This window comes from Syngnathus floridae, chromosome 3 (genome assembly GCF_059516105.1).
Source record: "Syngnathus floridae isolate MCC-2025c chromosome 3, RoL_Sflo_1.0, whole genome shotgun sequence".
NCBI lineage: Eukaryota > Metazoa > Chordata > Actinopteri > Syngnathiformes > Syngnathidae > Syngnathus > Syngnathus floridae.
The window spans coordinates 21,306,810-21,319,880 of NC_142415.1; the positions used below are offsets into that span (position 1 = coordinate 21,306,810).

The 13,071-nt window shown below is 40.5% G+C and overlaps 3 protein-coding genes and 1 long non-coding RNA gene across 5 annotated transcripts; 2 read left to right on the top strand and 2 right to left on the bottom strand.

Moving 5' to 3' along the window:
- Positions 1-134: 134 nt before the first annotated feature.
- On the bottom strand, positions 135-6,278 carry cyp27c1 (cytochrome P450, family 27, subfamily C, polypeptide 1). The gene is made up of 9 exons (XM_088372036.1): positions 5,833-6,278; positions 5,087-5,277; positions 4,718-4,917; positions 4,426-4,635; positions 4,014-4,177; positions 1,929-2,095; positions 1,719-1,797; positions 1,324-1,527; positions 135-1,249 (listed from the first exon to the last, which is right to left on the bottom strand). The coding sequence occupies exons 1-9, from the start codon at positions 6,124-6,126 to the stop codon at positions 1,130-1,132; spliced, it is 1,629 nt and encodes a 542-aa protein (XP_088228162.1). The 5' UTR covers positions 6,127-6,278; the 3' UTR covers positions 135-1,129.
- Positions 6,279-7,522: 1,244 nt separating this feature from the next.
- On the top strand, positions 7,523-9,845 carry gpalpp1 (GPALPP motifs containing 1). The gene is made up of 7 exons (XM_088370775.1): positions 7,523-7,742; positions 7,822-7,945; positions 8,027-8,116; positions 8,193-8,442; positions 8,610-8,774; positions 8,880-8,981; positions 9,082-9,845. Exons 1-7 carry the CDS (start codon positions 7,664-7,666, stop codon positions 9,298-9,300), a joined length of 1,029 nt encoding a protein of 342 aa, XP_088226901.1. The 5' UTR covers positions 7,523-7,663; the 3' UTR covers positions 9,301-9,845.
- Positions 8,322-10,563, bottom strand: LOC148401089 (uncharacterized). Its single transcript, XR_015857450.1, has 3 exons — positions 10,456-10,563; positions 9,196-9,303; positions 8,322-8,748 (listed from the first exon to the last, which is right to left on the bottom strand). It is a non-coding gene; the product is annotated as an uncharacterized LOC148401089 (long non-coding RNA).
- Positions 10,100-13,070, top strand: gtf2f2a (general transcription factor IIF, polypeptide 2a). 2 transcript variants are annotated; one of them, XM_088370779.1, is made up of 9 exons: positions 10,101-10,264; positions 10,615-10,688; positions 10,768-10,792; positions 10,889-11,027; positions 11,581-11,640; positions 11,918-11,999; positions 12,139-12,238; positions 12,431-12,574; positions 12,669-13,070. In XM_088370779.1, exons 1-9 carry the CDS (start codon positions 10,196-10,198, stop codon positions 12,789-12,791), a joined length of 816 nt encoding a protein of 271 aa, XP_088226905.1. In that variant the 5' UTR covers positions 10,101-10,195; the 3' UTR covers positions 12,792-13,070. The 2 variants fall into 2 exon arrangements, with proteins under 2 accessions (XP_088226906.1, XP_088226905.1); XM_088370780.1 differs by lacking the exon at positions 11,581-11,640 and having other exon boundaries at positions 10,100-10,264.
- Position 13,071: the final 1 nt, after the last annotated feature.

Genomic DNA, 13,071 nt, shown 5'->3' on the forward strand with positions numbered 1-13,071 from the left:
TCATCACTTAATATTTTAAATGTGTAATATACATTTAAAAACGACACTATGCAAATTTAGTTATGTACGGTATGTTTCGTGATTACTATAAATAATGCATCCCATACTTCTGAAGAAAAAAAATAGCACACATCATAATTCCATTAAATTTATGGTTTCCAGTTTTACTGAAACTACAGTAAAAGCAGTAAAAAATACAACGCAGATAAATACAAATACACACTTCTGTTAAAGGCCATCAGAGGAAGAGTACAAATCATTTTTCAAATCATAATTTGATTATATTTATGATTTTCAGTTTTACTGAAACTACAATTAGAGCAGTACAAAATACAATTAAACAGATCGTCACAATTGTATAAATTTGTTCTATTTTCTTCCATGAAAAAAAGTGGGAATCCTAATCCCTTTCTTTGTTACATGTATTACCTCTAAAATAGCTAAAATTATGCATCCATAAAAATAACACTAAACTGTTTTGTCCTTTTACAGTGCATACAAAAATACAAACCTCCTACATTTTATTTGTTTCACAGTTGTGACTCTTTTACAAATAACGGCTTGATCAATTACATATCTGTTTCTTCTTCATACGTACGCAAACATTCTAGCACACTGCTTACACTTGAAAAAATAATTAAAATATATAGGTACTATACTTGGTTGGAATAAGTCGTTTAGTACACATATAACAGCAAAAAAAAAAATAGTTATGGACATTGCTTACAAAAAATGTTGATTCTCAATACATTCACTGTTTACCATCAACATTCAGTGTCCAACCCAGGGAAAAAAAAACGGTGCATGTGAAATTGTGCCTGCATCAGTGTGATTATGTAGGTTACAATTTGCGTTGCACTCATTATTTTTTTATAGCAAATAACAGAATGAATCACAGGAGTCTCATCTCTAGCAATAAAATACAGTGGTTTGATCTAAAACGGGCAAAACATAAAATGAGCTACAGTATTTTACTTTATATCATTGGTCCAGTAAGATTCGTGTCCTTTCTTTGCTGCCCGAGTAAAACCTCAGTAGAAACACTGGACGATGTGCAGAAGGCAGTCTTGTGAGAATTTAAAAAATATAAATGTACAATACAGTAGATGTTACAGAGAGAAACTTTCACCTAGTTTTCTCTGTCAATAAACTGCAGGTGGATCGGGCTTGCAGGGCAGAGAAGGCCGTGAGTTTTGGCGTGCACTTCAGCAGTGACAGAAGACGTGCCAATGTGAAACCTTTGGATGAGCTGTAAAACAAGACAAGAGCGAATAATTTGCATAGTTTGAAGAGTTTGCTGTCAACACTGGGTTTATTTTTTACCCGAGTCAGAACCAGATGCATTTCTAATTCGGCTATTCTCCTGCCAATGCAGCTCCTGATGCCGTAGCCGAACGGAATGGAGCCAAAGTTGTCGACACGATCTGAGGAATCTTTTCTTATCCAACGATCCGGCCGGAAGTCTAAAGCATCAGCAAAGTTCTCCTCGTCCAAGGAAGTGGAGTAGTGACAAAGAGCCAACTGAGTCTAAGAAAACGGAGAGTGTGCTATTGAGAACAACTGTACTGCAGCGGTACAACAAAGATGCATGAGTAATGCAGGATCACATTACAACTGGCTGCACTGTATATTTAAAAAAAAAAAAAAAAGACTCCAATTTCTTCGAGCACGTGCTCACCAAACAAGACACACATGTTGAATGTCCACACAAGACGTACCCCTTTGGGGATGTAGTATCCGCCCACTATCAAGTCATCCTGGGTAATCCGTCCATTGCCTGGGAGAACTGGAAAAAGCCTGCTCTCAGGGAGGAGCGCACAAAGACTGTTAATCAGCACCATTCTAGATTAATGCTTTTACAATAAGACACAAGGATAATCCTATTCCAGCAAACACAATAACAGTTATTTGTAGCATGCAATGTTCACCTGAGGGTTTCTTTCACCAGGCCTCTGATTAGAGGTAAGCGAGTTATGTCTTCGGCTACGGGGACAGTTCGAGGTCCTAAAGTCCTCTCCACCTCCTTATGGATTTGCTCTTGGATTTGGGGGTGCCGTGCTAATAGGTAGCTAGCCCATGACAGGGTGAAGGATGTCTGGAAAAAAAAGTACAGAGAGCTCATCACGTTAATGTATCTTTTTTGAAGCGGGGAATGTTTTATTAAATTTGTGAGAACGGGTTTTGTAAGCAGTGCCTGGAGTGAGCTGACATAAGAGTTTCTATCACGTTGCATAAGTGTTCAGAGAGAGTGGGGGGGCTTTTGAGTGAGGGGTGAGGGGGGTCTTTTTTTTCCATGTGCTGAGCAGACACCAGCTGCAGTCTTGTCCTTTAGCCCGCTTGCCATTATTAAGCATATACCTTAATTAGATGTGCTAAATCTAGCCGCACATTTTGTTCCGCTGCTGGAAATAAAATAGTCATGATTTAAATTCACACAGTTTCCTCTGACAAAAACACCCAACATCATTTCTATTACAACATTTCCCCACTCTGGTAAATTCCAAGAGAGAGAAATTTACTCTCACTTATGTGTCATCTCCGCATACTGCCAGTTCGCCTCGGATTATCAACTCACATCTCACTCCCTCTTTCCATTCAGCCTTCTTGTGACTTTCCCACCCAAGTATTTCATGACGCTTGCGTATTAGTCACCATGAATAGACCCAGGAGATCAGTAAGGGATCACTATCTGAACAATGAACAAACAAACCTTTATCCAGCCCATTCTTTTTTGTTTGGGAGCCTTCCAGTGTGGCCCTTCCAAAATGTCCTCTACACCCCCCCACCCCCCATTTCGCACCCTTACTGATCATCGAGGCCAGTTGGCGGAGACACTTGCAACACCTGCGACAAAGGCCAAGAGGAATCATATAACAGAGGCTCATCCAAACTCCTCTTAAAAGACCTTCCTTTCACTCCATCCCCCACAATCTCTGATTTTCTTGCTTCCATGTTACACCCAGGATCATTTTTACCCTCCGCCCCCCCATACACACACACACACACACGATTAAAAAGAATGGTTGCTAGATTGAGAGAGAATCTGTCCCGCTCCGTTCCCATTAAGCCAGCTCACCTCTGGCCAGTTTGTGCCATAACTCTAGCTGTGGCTAACGTGTCTTGACAGCCCCTGTGTTTGCTGAGTAAAGGAACAGCACAGCTAAATCCACCCCCTACCAGCACATGGCCGTTGCTACAAGTTCAACAAAAACACACACCCTTTCATGTTGCGGCCCGCAGATGAGCACAAAACACTTTGGGTACAACGCCGAACAAATTAGGCAGTAGCTGTGCAGATGTTCACATTCCTATTTGTTCTCCAGAAATGGCCGACACCGTTGAAAAGAGATGACTTAAATTTGGATTGTTACATATTTTTCTAAAATAACCAGTTGTGACAAATGGAGTGATGTCATTCAATTATCTCAGATCTGATGAATGATTTTTCTTTCATCCATCAAATAATGGTAAGAAAATTCCTTAATATAATAATTGTATCACTTTTTTCGTGGGCCGCATTGTCGTCATAGCTTCTTTCGGAGGGCCATTATGACTGTCAACCCAAATTAATGTATGAGCACCTCATATTATAAACAGTAAAAGCTACAAAACAAATTGACAAATAACTTTTTTCAAATCAGACCAGTAAAAACTGGTCAAATATTAAAAATATTATTAAAAGTGAAGACAATTTGCAATTCTAGTAATGACACGAATTTGATGTGGCGGGCCGTATCTGGCCCCCGGGCCTTGAGTTTGACACCTGTGGTCTATGGCTTCATGCAGAAGCACACAAAATCCAAACACAGATGTCTGCTGGGGTTCTTCGGGACAACCCGTTGACTTCCCTGACCTGACGCTGGCACAACTACACAGGCGGCAGAAACACCATCCTTGAAACCCAACACTGACTCAGTCACACACACGTACGCACACACATGTGGGATTCCTTCATCCGCTGCTAAAACACACATCCAGTGCACCGCCGCATTCCTCGAGAGCCGATCACACACCGTGTCAACCCCTGCGAGTAACATCTCGGTTGCATTGGCGTAGATTTCCTCCATGCTCATCTCCTTGGTGACGAGCATGTGTGTAAGCAGTCCTCCCTTCACCTCCTCTCCCCGCTCAAGCTGGGCCTTGATCTCACTGAGCCTCTTATCAATGTGAATAACGCCTGGGAGCAGACACACACAGAGAAGGTGGGATGAATAGAGAGGGGGGGGCAACAAGTAGAGAAAGGGTAGTGAAAGAAAGAAAATAAATGAAAGAGCAGGTTATGTAAGAAACAGAAGTCACACAAACTAAAGATTTTCACTTTAATCACCATTTTTGAAGCCTGGGAAAAGGAGATGCTTTTAAAAATAGCTACCTGGACACTTTGCACGAATAATTAAATTAAATCAAATGACGTCGCCATCTTACTGAATTTGAAGAGGCCGTCCCAAGAGAAGCAGAACTCCTCCCAAGGTTTTGGGATGATGGGCCGAAGCCACTTAGGGATGGCTCCGGCATACATGGTAGTCTTGAAGGAACTGAACATGAGGTGCAGTGCATTGATGTAGTCTTGAGTTTCTTTGGGAATCTCATTTTCCAGGCAGCCTAAACGACATTCGTACAAAATGGCCGCGATACCTGCAAAGACAAAAGACTTACTCACAGCAAAGCCTGGCTGGCTTTCTCCATTCATCACAAAGCTACGTCGTCTTTTACGAACCTTCCATGGCGTATTTGAAGAAGAGGTCATTCACGTTGGGCACAGTTGCTCCATCCGACGCCTGGCTACGCACAATACAAACTCTCTTGATCAGGTCATCTACCACGTTGTTAATATCTTCGGAGAAGACCGCCACATCCCGGGGGCGCATGATGAGCTGCCTAAGGACACTTCGCATTTTCAACCAATGCTCTCCCTCCCTGTAGAAAATTTCATGCTTTGTATGAATGACTTTCAATTAATAGGAAGCAATGTGAGTGATGGCAAATTGTTTCGATACAATTGTTTATTAATTTCTGCTTAACCCAGCAATATGTACTGTCCATAATCTATTAGCCATGCCACTTTATGGAAAGAAAAACTACTCACGCAGAGATGAGACCTGTCGAACGTCCCCTCATGTCTCTGTACTCTTTCCAGGACTCCATGTTGGCTCTCTGAGGGGCCACACCTTCAGCTCTCAGCACTTCAGCCACCAGATCACGACCGGCGATGGAGACCACCAATTGAGGCCCAAAACGGGATTTAAAAATGTTCCCATATTTCTTGCTGTGCTCCATCTATCACACATCGGCAACCATTAACAGATGTTGACAATATTCTTGTTCGCTCTTCTTTAAGATGTTGTTTAAATGATCTATAACAACATTTCACGGAGTACATGTGCAAATTTTTGTGTGTCTCATACACGATTTAGAATCTTTGTGAAGATTGCAATAAGACAATTTTGAAGAGCATGGATGATGGTGCGACATATTGCAGCTGAGCCCCTGCAGTATTTTATTAGATCGGCACCCTCGCGCATATGGATGGATGGATTTTAAAATATAGTTATTTTTTTGGGCACCTGGAAAAAAATCCTGGAGCAAGTACCTGGATTGGTGGGGTGATTATGAATCACTAGTTGCGTGAATCAAAACAATGCACGGGCCATAGTGAAAAAAAACTCTACAATATATACAATGCCGATCATGTGCATAGATTCAAAAATAATCGATGAGCAAATTGTGATTAAATAAACAACTGTCTTAATTTACTTTGGTTTACGCACATTGGTTTGGAAATATTAAAACGGACAATTGGCGTGATGCGCTTCCATCCAGAGTCATTTTTACCTGGATTTGATGAATTCTACTAAAACCGTCCCTCCAGAAGAACTCGACGAGGTTGGACGTCGTGCTGGGTCCGGGCATCTCCTTCAAACTCTTAACTCTTATGTTCTTGTCTCCGACTTGCGCCGCTGTGATGAGACCCGGGGAGACGCTGTCCTCGTCTGTTGACGCGGGGATCCCAAAAGCCTCGCTGGCTGCCGATTTGTGCAATGCCCGCAGTGTGACCACCATCTTATTCAAATAGTCCCCGTGCAAATATTTCCAGCAAGTTCCCGTAAAATTACTGAACAGGGCCATTTTTTGTGATTGCGTCCCGTGCGTAAAATCAACCTCCGGAGCGTTTACATTAAGCACGTGCTCGTCCTCTGTGGTACGGTTACGTGAAGTTGGTGCGCTTGTGTTGTGAAACGCTTTTAAACCGTGCCTTGTGCGATGAAAGAAGAGGATTGGATGTTTGCTTCGGGAGACCTCTGTATACGGATGTGGGCGTTTCCTTACGCCCCCCTTAAAAAGACTTCTGGTTCATCCTTTCTTTGAGAAAAGGAGGGGAGAGGTATTACAACATGCCCCCCCAAACTCTGTTATGTCACTTCGATCAATCGGCATGACGTGAACCCGCAAACACAGCGAATGTACACAAAGGTGCACAAAACCAACATACAGTCAATTACATGACCACAATTATTACGCGCGGTGATGCATCTGCGCAGACATTAACTCAAATCTTTCTCATCACTTCATTCCAAGCCAAGTGGCCTCAAGTGTCAGGAGGCAGGACACAAAAACATGATTCACAGAGAACAGAACCCAGCTTCGGCTGGCAAATTTGAATGGACGAAGGTGGACACTTTCCCACGCTCACTTCTTTGGAACGCTGCACAATGCACGAGACTCTAGATGCCATTCTTGAAGTTCTATTGAAGCAAATTGTCTTGACTTTAAAAGCAAAAAACTACAACCCCCCAAGCATTTCCTTATACGTCAAGTGAAAATAAACCTTGCCTTTTGTCACCCAAAGAATTTCGCACATTGAGCATTGATTGTTTTTCTTTACTTGACTGTAGGCTAAGAATAAATTGGAAATTTAACCCTTGTAAAAACGTGAAAAAAGAAGGCCAATGCTACCGATGAAATGCTAGTATAAAGAGTAGTATATGAATTTTATTGATTATTTTGCATGTGTTTTTACAGCATTTTACAAAACTGCATGTGACTGTTACGGTTTGACTTACAAATATCATTTTTATTTATCAGCATCTGTCTACTAAGATTCAAATGTTTTTTTTTCAATGCTAAAACAGGGTTAATCCACCTGTTAAAATTAAAATGATAAAATTGGCTGGTCTTGCTTTATAGAGAGCTAAAACCAAATTAATTGTAATTTCCATCATCACAAAATTGCGTCAACGTTTTTGTATGGCCCTAAAACCTTCTAATCTGCCACTAATCCTCACAAAACAGGTATGAAACAGTCATTAGATTGAGATTAAAAAGCGAGGGGAAGATGGAAAATGCAATTTCCGGTTGTACCCTTCAAAATAAATATTATTCTTTCTAGTCGCAAACTTCAAACGAAGATCGAAAAAATATACATGTATCCGAAGCCTGATCATAATTGAACTGCAACCGTAACAATCACAATGGATACAATTTAGTAGATTATATTTTTGTAGGTGACTTCCTGTATCGGGGTGAACTGCAACAGAGCATGCGCAGTCTTGCTCAAAATGTCGTCCTGGGTGATGAGCGAAATGTAATGTTTTACATGGATCGCAATGACTTAAAACCAATTTTAGAAAACAAGTAAACGTGATTTGTGCTAACCGGTGCCAGTATGGCTTCCCAAAACTCAATAGGACCTGCTTTGCCCCCAAACTTTAAAAACGCGGACGATTCTGATGATGAGCGTGACTGTGAGTATAATTTACATTTTGAAATATTACAATACTAAATCACGTATAAGTGTCACATCCAGCATACATTTGTGATTAGTTGCTGGTCCCGCTTTGCCTCCTGGTTACAAACGAAGAGAACAGTCCAGCTCGTCAGATGAAGGTGAAGAAGTGGTCGTCAAAAGAGTCAAGACGGGACACGCGTCTGAAGACAAGCATGCAGAGTATGTAAATAAGTGCATGCTATTCATAAATGTAACGTGAACTGTACATAAACACAATCATAACATCTGTTATTTGAACAGAGTGGAGAAGACAAAAGCAGAAGATGACGATGGCTTCTTTGGACCAGCATTGCCACCGGGTTTTTGCAAGAAACAGAGCTCACCAGAAAGGTGACAGAATGCATGGAAAGCAAACGATTTGGATAATTCATTGTTCTGGGCTAAAGTTGTTGAAATTTTCTTGCAGGCCACCTGTGCTGGGACCAGTTTTGCCTCCAGGGTTCCGCCGTGCAGTGAATGATGATGACGATGATGGTGATGAAGAGGGTTTTTCTGGGCCTGCCTTGCCACCTGACTACAAGGCTGACTCCCTCAGTAGCGAGGAGGAGGATGACTTTATTATTGGACCCATGCCATCCGACGGTCCAGTTCAAAATACAGTGGCTCAGGACATTGAACGCAGAGCACGAATAATGAAAGACAAGCTGACTAAAGTTGTGAGTCGAAGCGTTTCTTATGGCTTTTCCATAACTATTTTTTAACATCTACCATATCTTCTTTTTTTCATGTGAAGTGTTGGTCGAGAAAAAAAAATACTCTAGTAATTGATTTTTCTGATGTGCATTGGTGCAAGTGTAATAATGAATAATTCAATAATTTCTAGGATGTTCCAGAGGCGCCAACCCGAGAGACTTGGATGACAGAGCTTCCACCAGAACTACAACATATCGGTTTAGGGGCTCGCACTTTCAAGAAGAAGTCAGGTCCGGAGAAGGGTGACCGCTCCATTTGGACCGACACACCTGCAGACACAGAGCGCAAAGCCAGGGTAAGAAAATTGTCATTCTTGGGTTATTGGCATCATGTGTGATATTTGCAGCATCATTTAAATTTATAAAAACACAATCATTATGAGTTGATTCTTGAACAATAGGAGCGCCTCGAGAAAAAAAAGACCAAGGAGACTGAGAAAGATTCTGCTCCACAAATCTCTCAAAAGGATTTGGAAATGGCGGCCAAAGTGTCCAAATATAATGTAAGTTGTGACAACGTAATCAATCTTTTTACTGTCTAACCCTTTACGTGACAAGAAATATGTTCACAATCAATTATGCGATACTTTTTTTTTATTATAGAAAACAAAACGCTCAGAGTCTCTGCTGAGTTTGCATACGAAGAACCTGAAGGAGAAAGCAAAGCAGGTGGAAGACAAGCCGGTGGAGAGAAGAGCGTTTGATCGGGAAACTGACCTGAAGGTCAATCGTTTCGATGATGCACAGAAGCAGCGTCTGCTGAAGAAATCTCAGGAACTGAACACGCGCTTCTCCCACAGCAATGATAAGATGTTCCTTTAAAGACTGTCAAATGTTGTCCACCAAATAAAACACAGAAATGGACAATTATTTGGAAGATAACGGCCAAGAGATGGCATTTGCATTTTTTTCTAGGAGATTAGTTTAATCTAGTCAGTGTAAAAATGTTATGACTAAGTAAGATTTCTTCCCATGCCATACCTTAAAATGGAAACAATTGTAAATGTAGTTTTATTTTTTTTCTGCTGTCAGTAAGAAATAGTAAACAATCATTTCATATTGTTGTTATACAGTAATGTGAAGTCAATGTAACTTCTGGAAATGCTCGTGATGTCATTGCTGTGCTTCAGTGTCATTTTATACTATATATAATAAACTTTTATTTTTTAAATTAGATAAGAAAATTGACCATTGAACTAATGCTGTTGCCCAAGGGAACTCTGGAAAACACAAACTAGTGAAATTACATCTACCACCAAAAAAATCTGCAACAGGCAAATTATCATCTCGTCTCTTCATGTTGTGTTTCAGAGATTATCTGTTTATTATTTTTTGTAAGAAAATAAAGTGTTCAGTGTATTGTAAAATTAGATTCACATTATTTTATTCTCTAATTGTGTGACGAGAAAACCTTTTCTAATATACTGTACAGGCACAATTTTTAAATGTTTTTCCTAAAAAAAGCGTTTTGTGTCAGAATAACTATCAACCCTCACCGTTCAGTGCATAATTGGATAAAAAATGGTAAAAATAAAGTAAATTACAGTCACTAAATAAATTTACAATGTACACATATTCGTCAACCATGGCATGAAACATAAAAGACAAATGCCCTCAATATTTTTGAACCTTCTAAGGCACCGTCTTACAGTACGCATCCGCGAAATACTTCGACCAAAAAGCTCCATTGCAAAATTTTAAATACAACAAAGTTACAATGACAGAGAAAGCAGGAGAAGTTGATTTAACCGGTGCTAAACAAAATACAGGCGTTTGGCTTGTAAAGGTACGTACATGTATTTAAATGTTCGAAATATGAACACTCAACGTTTAGCTAACCCGGCTAACTATCGCTTCTACAATATTTCGATTGCAGTATTTTTTTAAAAAATCTACTTCAATCGTTGTGTTTGCTGCACACAACGAGAACGATGATTAAAAAAAAAAATGAAAAAAAAATTAAAAAAAGAGCTAAACCTTTCTCCTTCGTGATCGTGGTTCCCATTGTGTTCATTTGCGGAAGTTGTTATGCATAACTGCAAGATTTGACCGTATTTGATACAAGACTGTTGATTGTGGTAGGTGGAGCTTTTCCCAAAATACATCCAGTAAACAAATAAACTTCTGATTCTTCAGGTACCCAAGTACCTCTCTCATCAATGGGCAAAAGCCACAGGAAGAGGCGAAGTTGGGAAACTCAGAATCTCCAAGTAGGTTTTGTTATTATGGTTTATTACCATTAATTGTTATTCCAGTTTATTGACATATTGTTTTTTTTTTCCTTTCAAGGAAAGGTAATCTAGGGAAACCAGAGGTAAGAACTAGTATGGTATACCACAATCTGCCATGATGATAATCGGTAGTTATGCTGTAATATGTTGACCTTAATCTTAGTCATGATTTCTTACAGGTGTCTTTTACTTTAAATGAAGAATTGACCGCTATCGATGGGATAGAAGATAAGACAGTGTCTGCACCTCGGGAACATCCGTTGACAATGCAGACGGTGGGAGGTCAGACATTGGCAGTATTCACAGAGATGACATCAGGTGAGTATTTTTCCCCTCATCTTTGAGCTATACTTGGGAATGCTGGGTTGTTCAACTGTCTCAAATATTGAGAAAGAGCTCACCAACAGATTTGGACATTAGTGAGCAATATTTTGGAGAACTTGTACAGTCACGTTTTTTTGTTCTGCTTGTAAAAAAACGGAAGCAAGCACAAGTGTTGTTAGTCAGAGCGCCTGCAAAACTATCATTTGAAAGGTTTTATTATGATACAAAGAAAAAAAAAAGATGCTCTGCCTCGATGTTGTGGCCAGTGTGTGAACTTGGGCAGCACTGTCGTTTGTGGTTGTTGTGTTTGTGGTGGTGGGTCAGGTTTTCTCTGCTCGCTGCTTGTGAGAGCTTTCTTGCTTTGCTGGTGTGCACGCGCGCTCATGTGTTCAATAGCGTTGGCTTGAATTCATTTCCCCCGGTGATAAAACGTGTGCAACTAAACCCTGGGAGTGGCTCTGATTGTGGATTCCTCCTCCTCCCTCTATTTTCCACCCCACATATCTATATTTTTTTTATTTGACCATCCCTCCCTCCCCCCCTGTAGGCCAATCAGAAGAGAGATCTGATGGTGGCAGCTCAGGTTCGGGGGCAGGGGCTGGTCCAGGTGAGTTCACCTTGTTAGGTGAATCACACACAAGTTTCTCGTCATCCTAAGATGCCGACATTTTTTTGGTTGCGCCCTGGAAGATGCAAACACCAGAACGGTAGCTTCTTGATTTAAATATTTTGATACGAGGTACCTTAGGTGGATTAGTGGGTGATTGAAAGTCAACATTTCGCTCTGAATCTGTCAATTTGTCAGCTTTGATAATGCAGTTATTTTACAAATCGAATATTCTTTCAAATACCAATTGTGAGATGCATTTTTCCCCCCCCTTCAGATAAAATCGCTTTGGAGGGAGTTGTGGTGCAGAGAGCAGATTGCAGGCCGGCTGTAAGTGAAAGCTATATGAAGCTTAAGAGGTGAGAGACTTGTCTTAATCAAAACCTGTTATTTAAGAAATGATACCACTACATTGAGAACCGTGAAATATTTTGCTCAGACTGCAATTGTATTTTTGCAACAAACCAAAAAAAAATGCTCATGTTGATCTTGAAACAGGTTACAAATCGAAGAGTCCACCAAGCCGATCCGGCTGTCGCTGCAGTTAGCAAAACCAGTCACCAACAACTTCAAACCCAAGGCCGACCATGCGTACAACGTAAGATTACCTCACATTTGTCTGCTTTCAGATCTTCTCATTCGAAATACCATGTCAGAATACAATGTTAGCGGCATACCTCATGTAGTATTAGTGTATACATTTCCTACTGTATTAATTGTCCATATTACTACTCAGCATGTTGTGGATCACAATTAGGAAGTACTTATTTCTCTGCTTTATGTTTATCAGATTGAGTATGAGAGGAAAAAGAAGGAAGAAGGCAAGAGAGCAAGAGCGGACAAGCAGCAGGTGTTGGACATGTTATTTTCTGCTTTTGAGAAGCACCAATACTACAACATCAAAGACCTGGTGGACATTACCAAACAGCCCGTGGTGAGACAGCACTTTGAATTCACTTTACAGGGTTATTCGAATGTTGCTTTCATAGAATATACGTTGATTGCAATATTTTTGGACTCGTTCACAGATTTATCTCAAGGAAATCCTGCGCGACATCGGCATCTACAACGTGAAAGGGACGCATAAGAACACTTGGGAGCTAAAGCCCGAGTATCGACATTATCAAGGCGAGGAAAAAGTAGATGAATAGGACGAGACAGTTTGATGTGATGGCCGACCCCATCACCCAGTGTGCCGTGGAACCTCGATTGGAAATTTGTGTGTAACAAACTGTGTAAATATTTGTGGATCATGCTGGGGTAAAAAGTTTTAATAGCATGTTTACAAAGGCATGATGACCGACTGCATCATAGTTGTATGCCTTATTTTTGTGATTTTTTTTCCTTAGCATTTCCTTCATCTCCACCCATTGAAATATTTTCTAAATACAGTATGAAAATCGTCTGTAATAAATAAGGTTTTGATTAGAT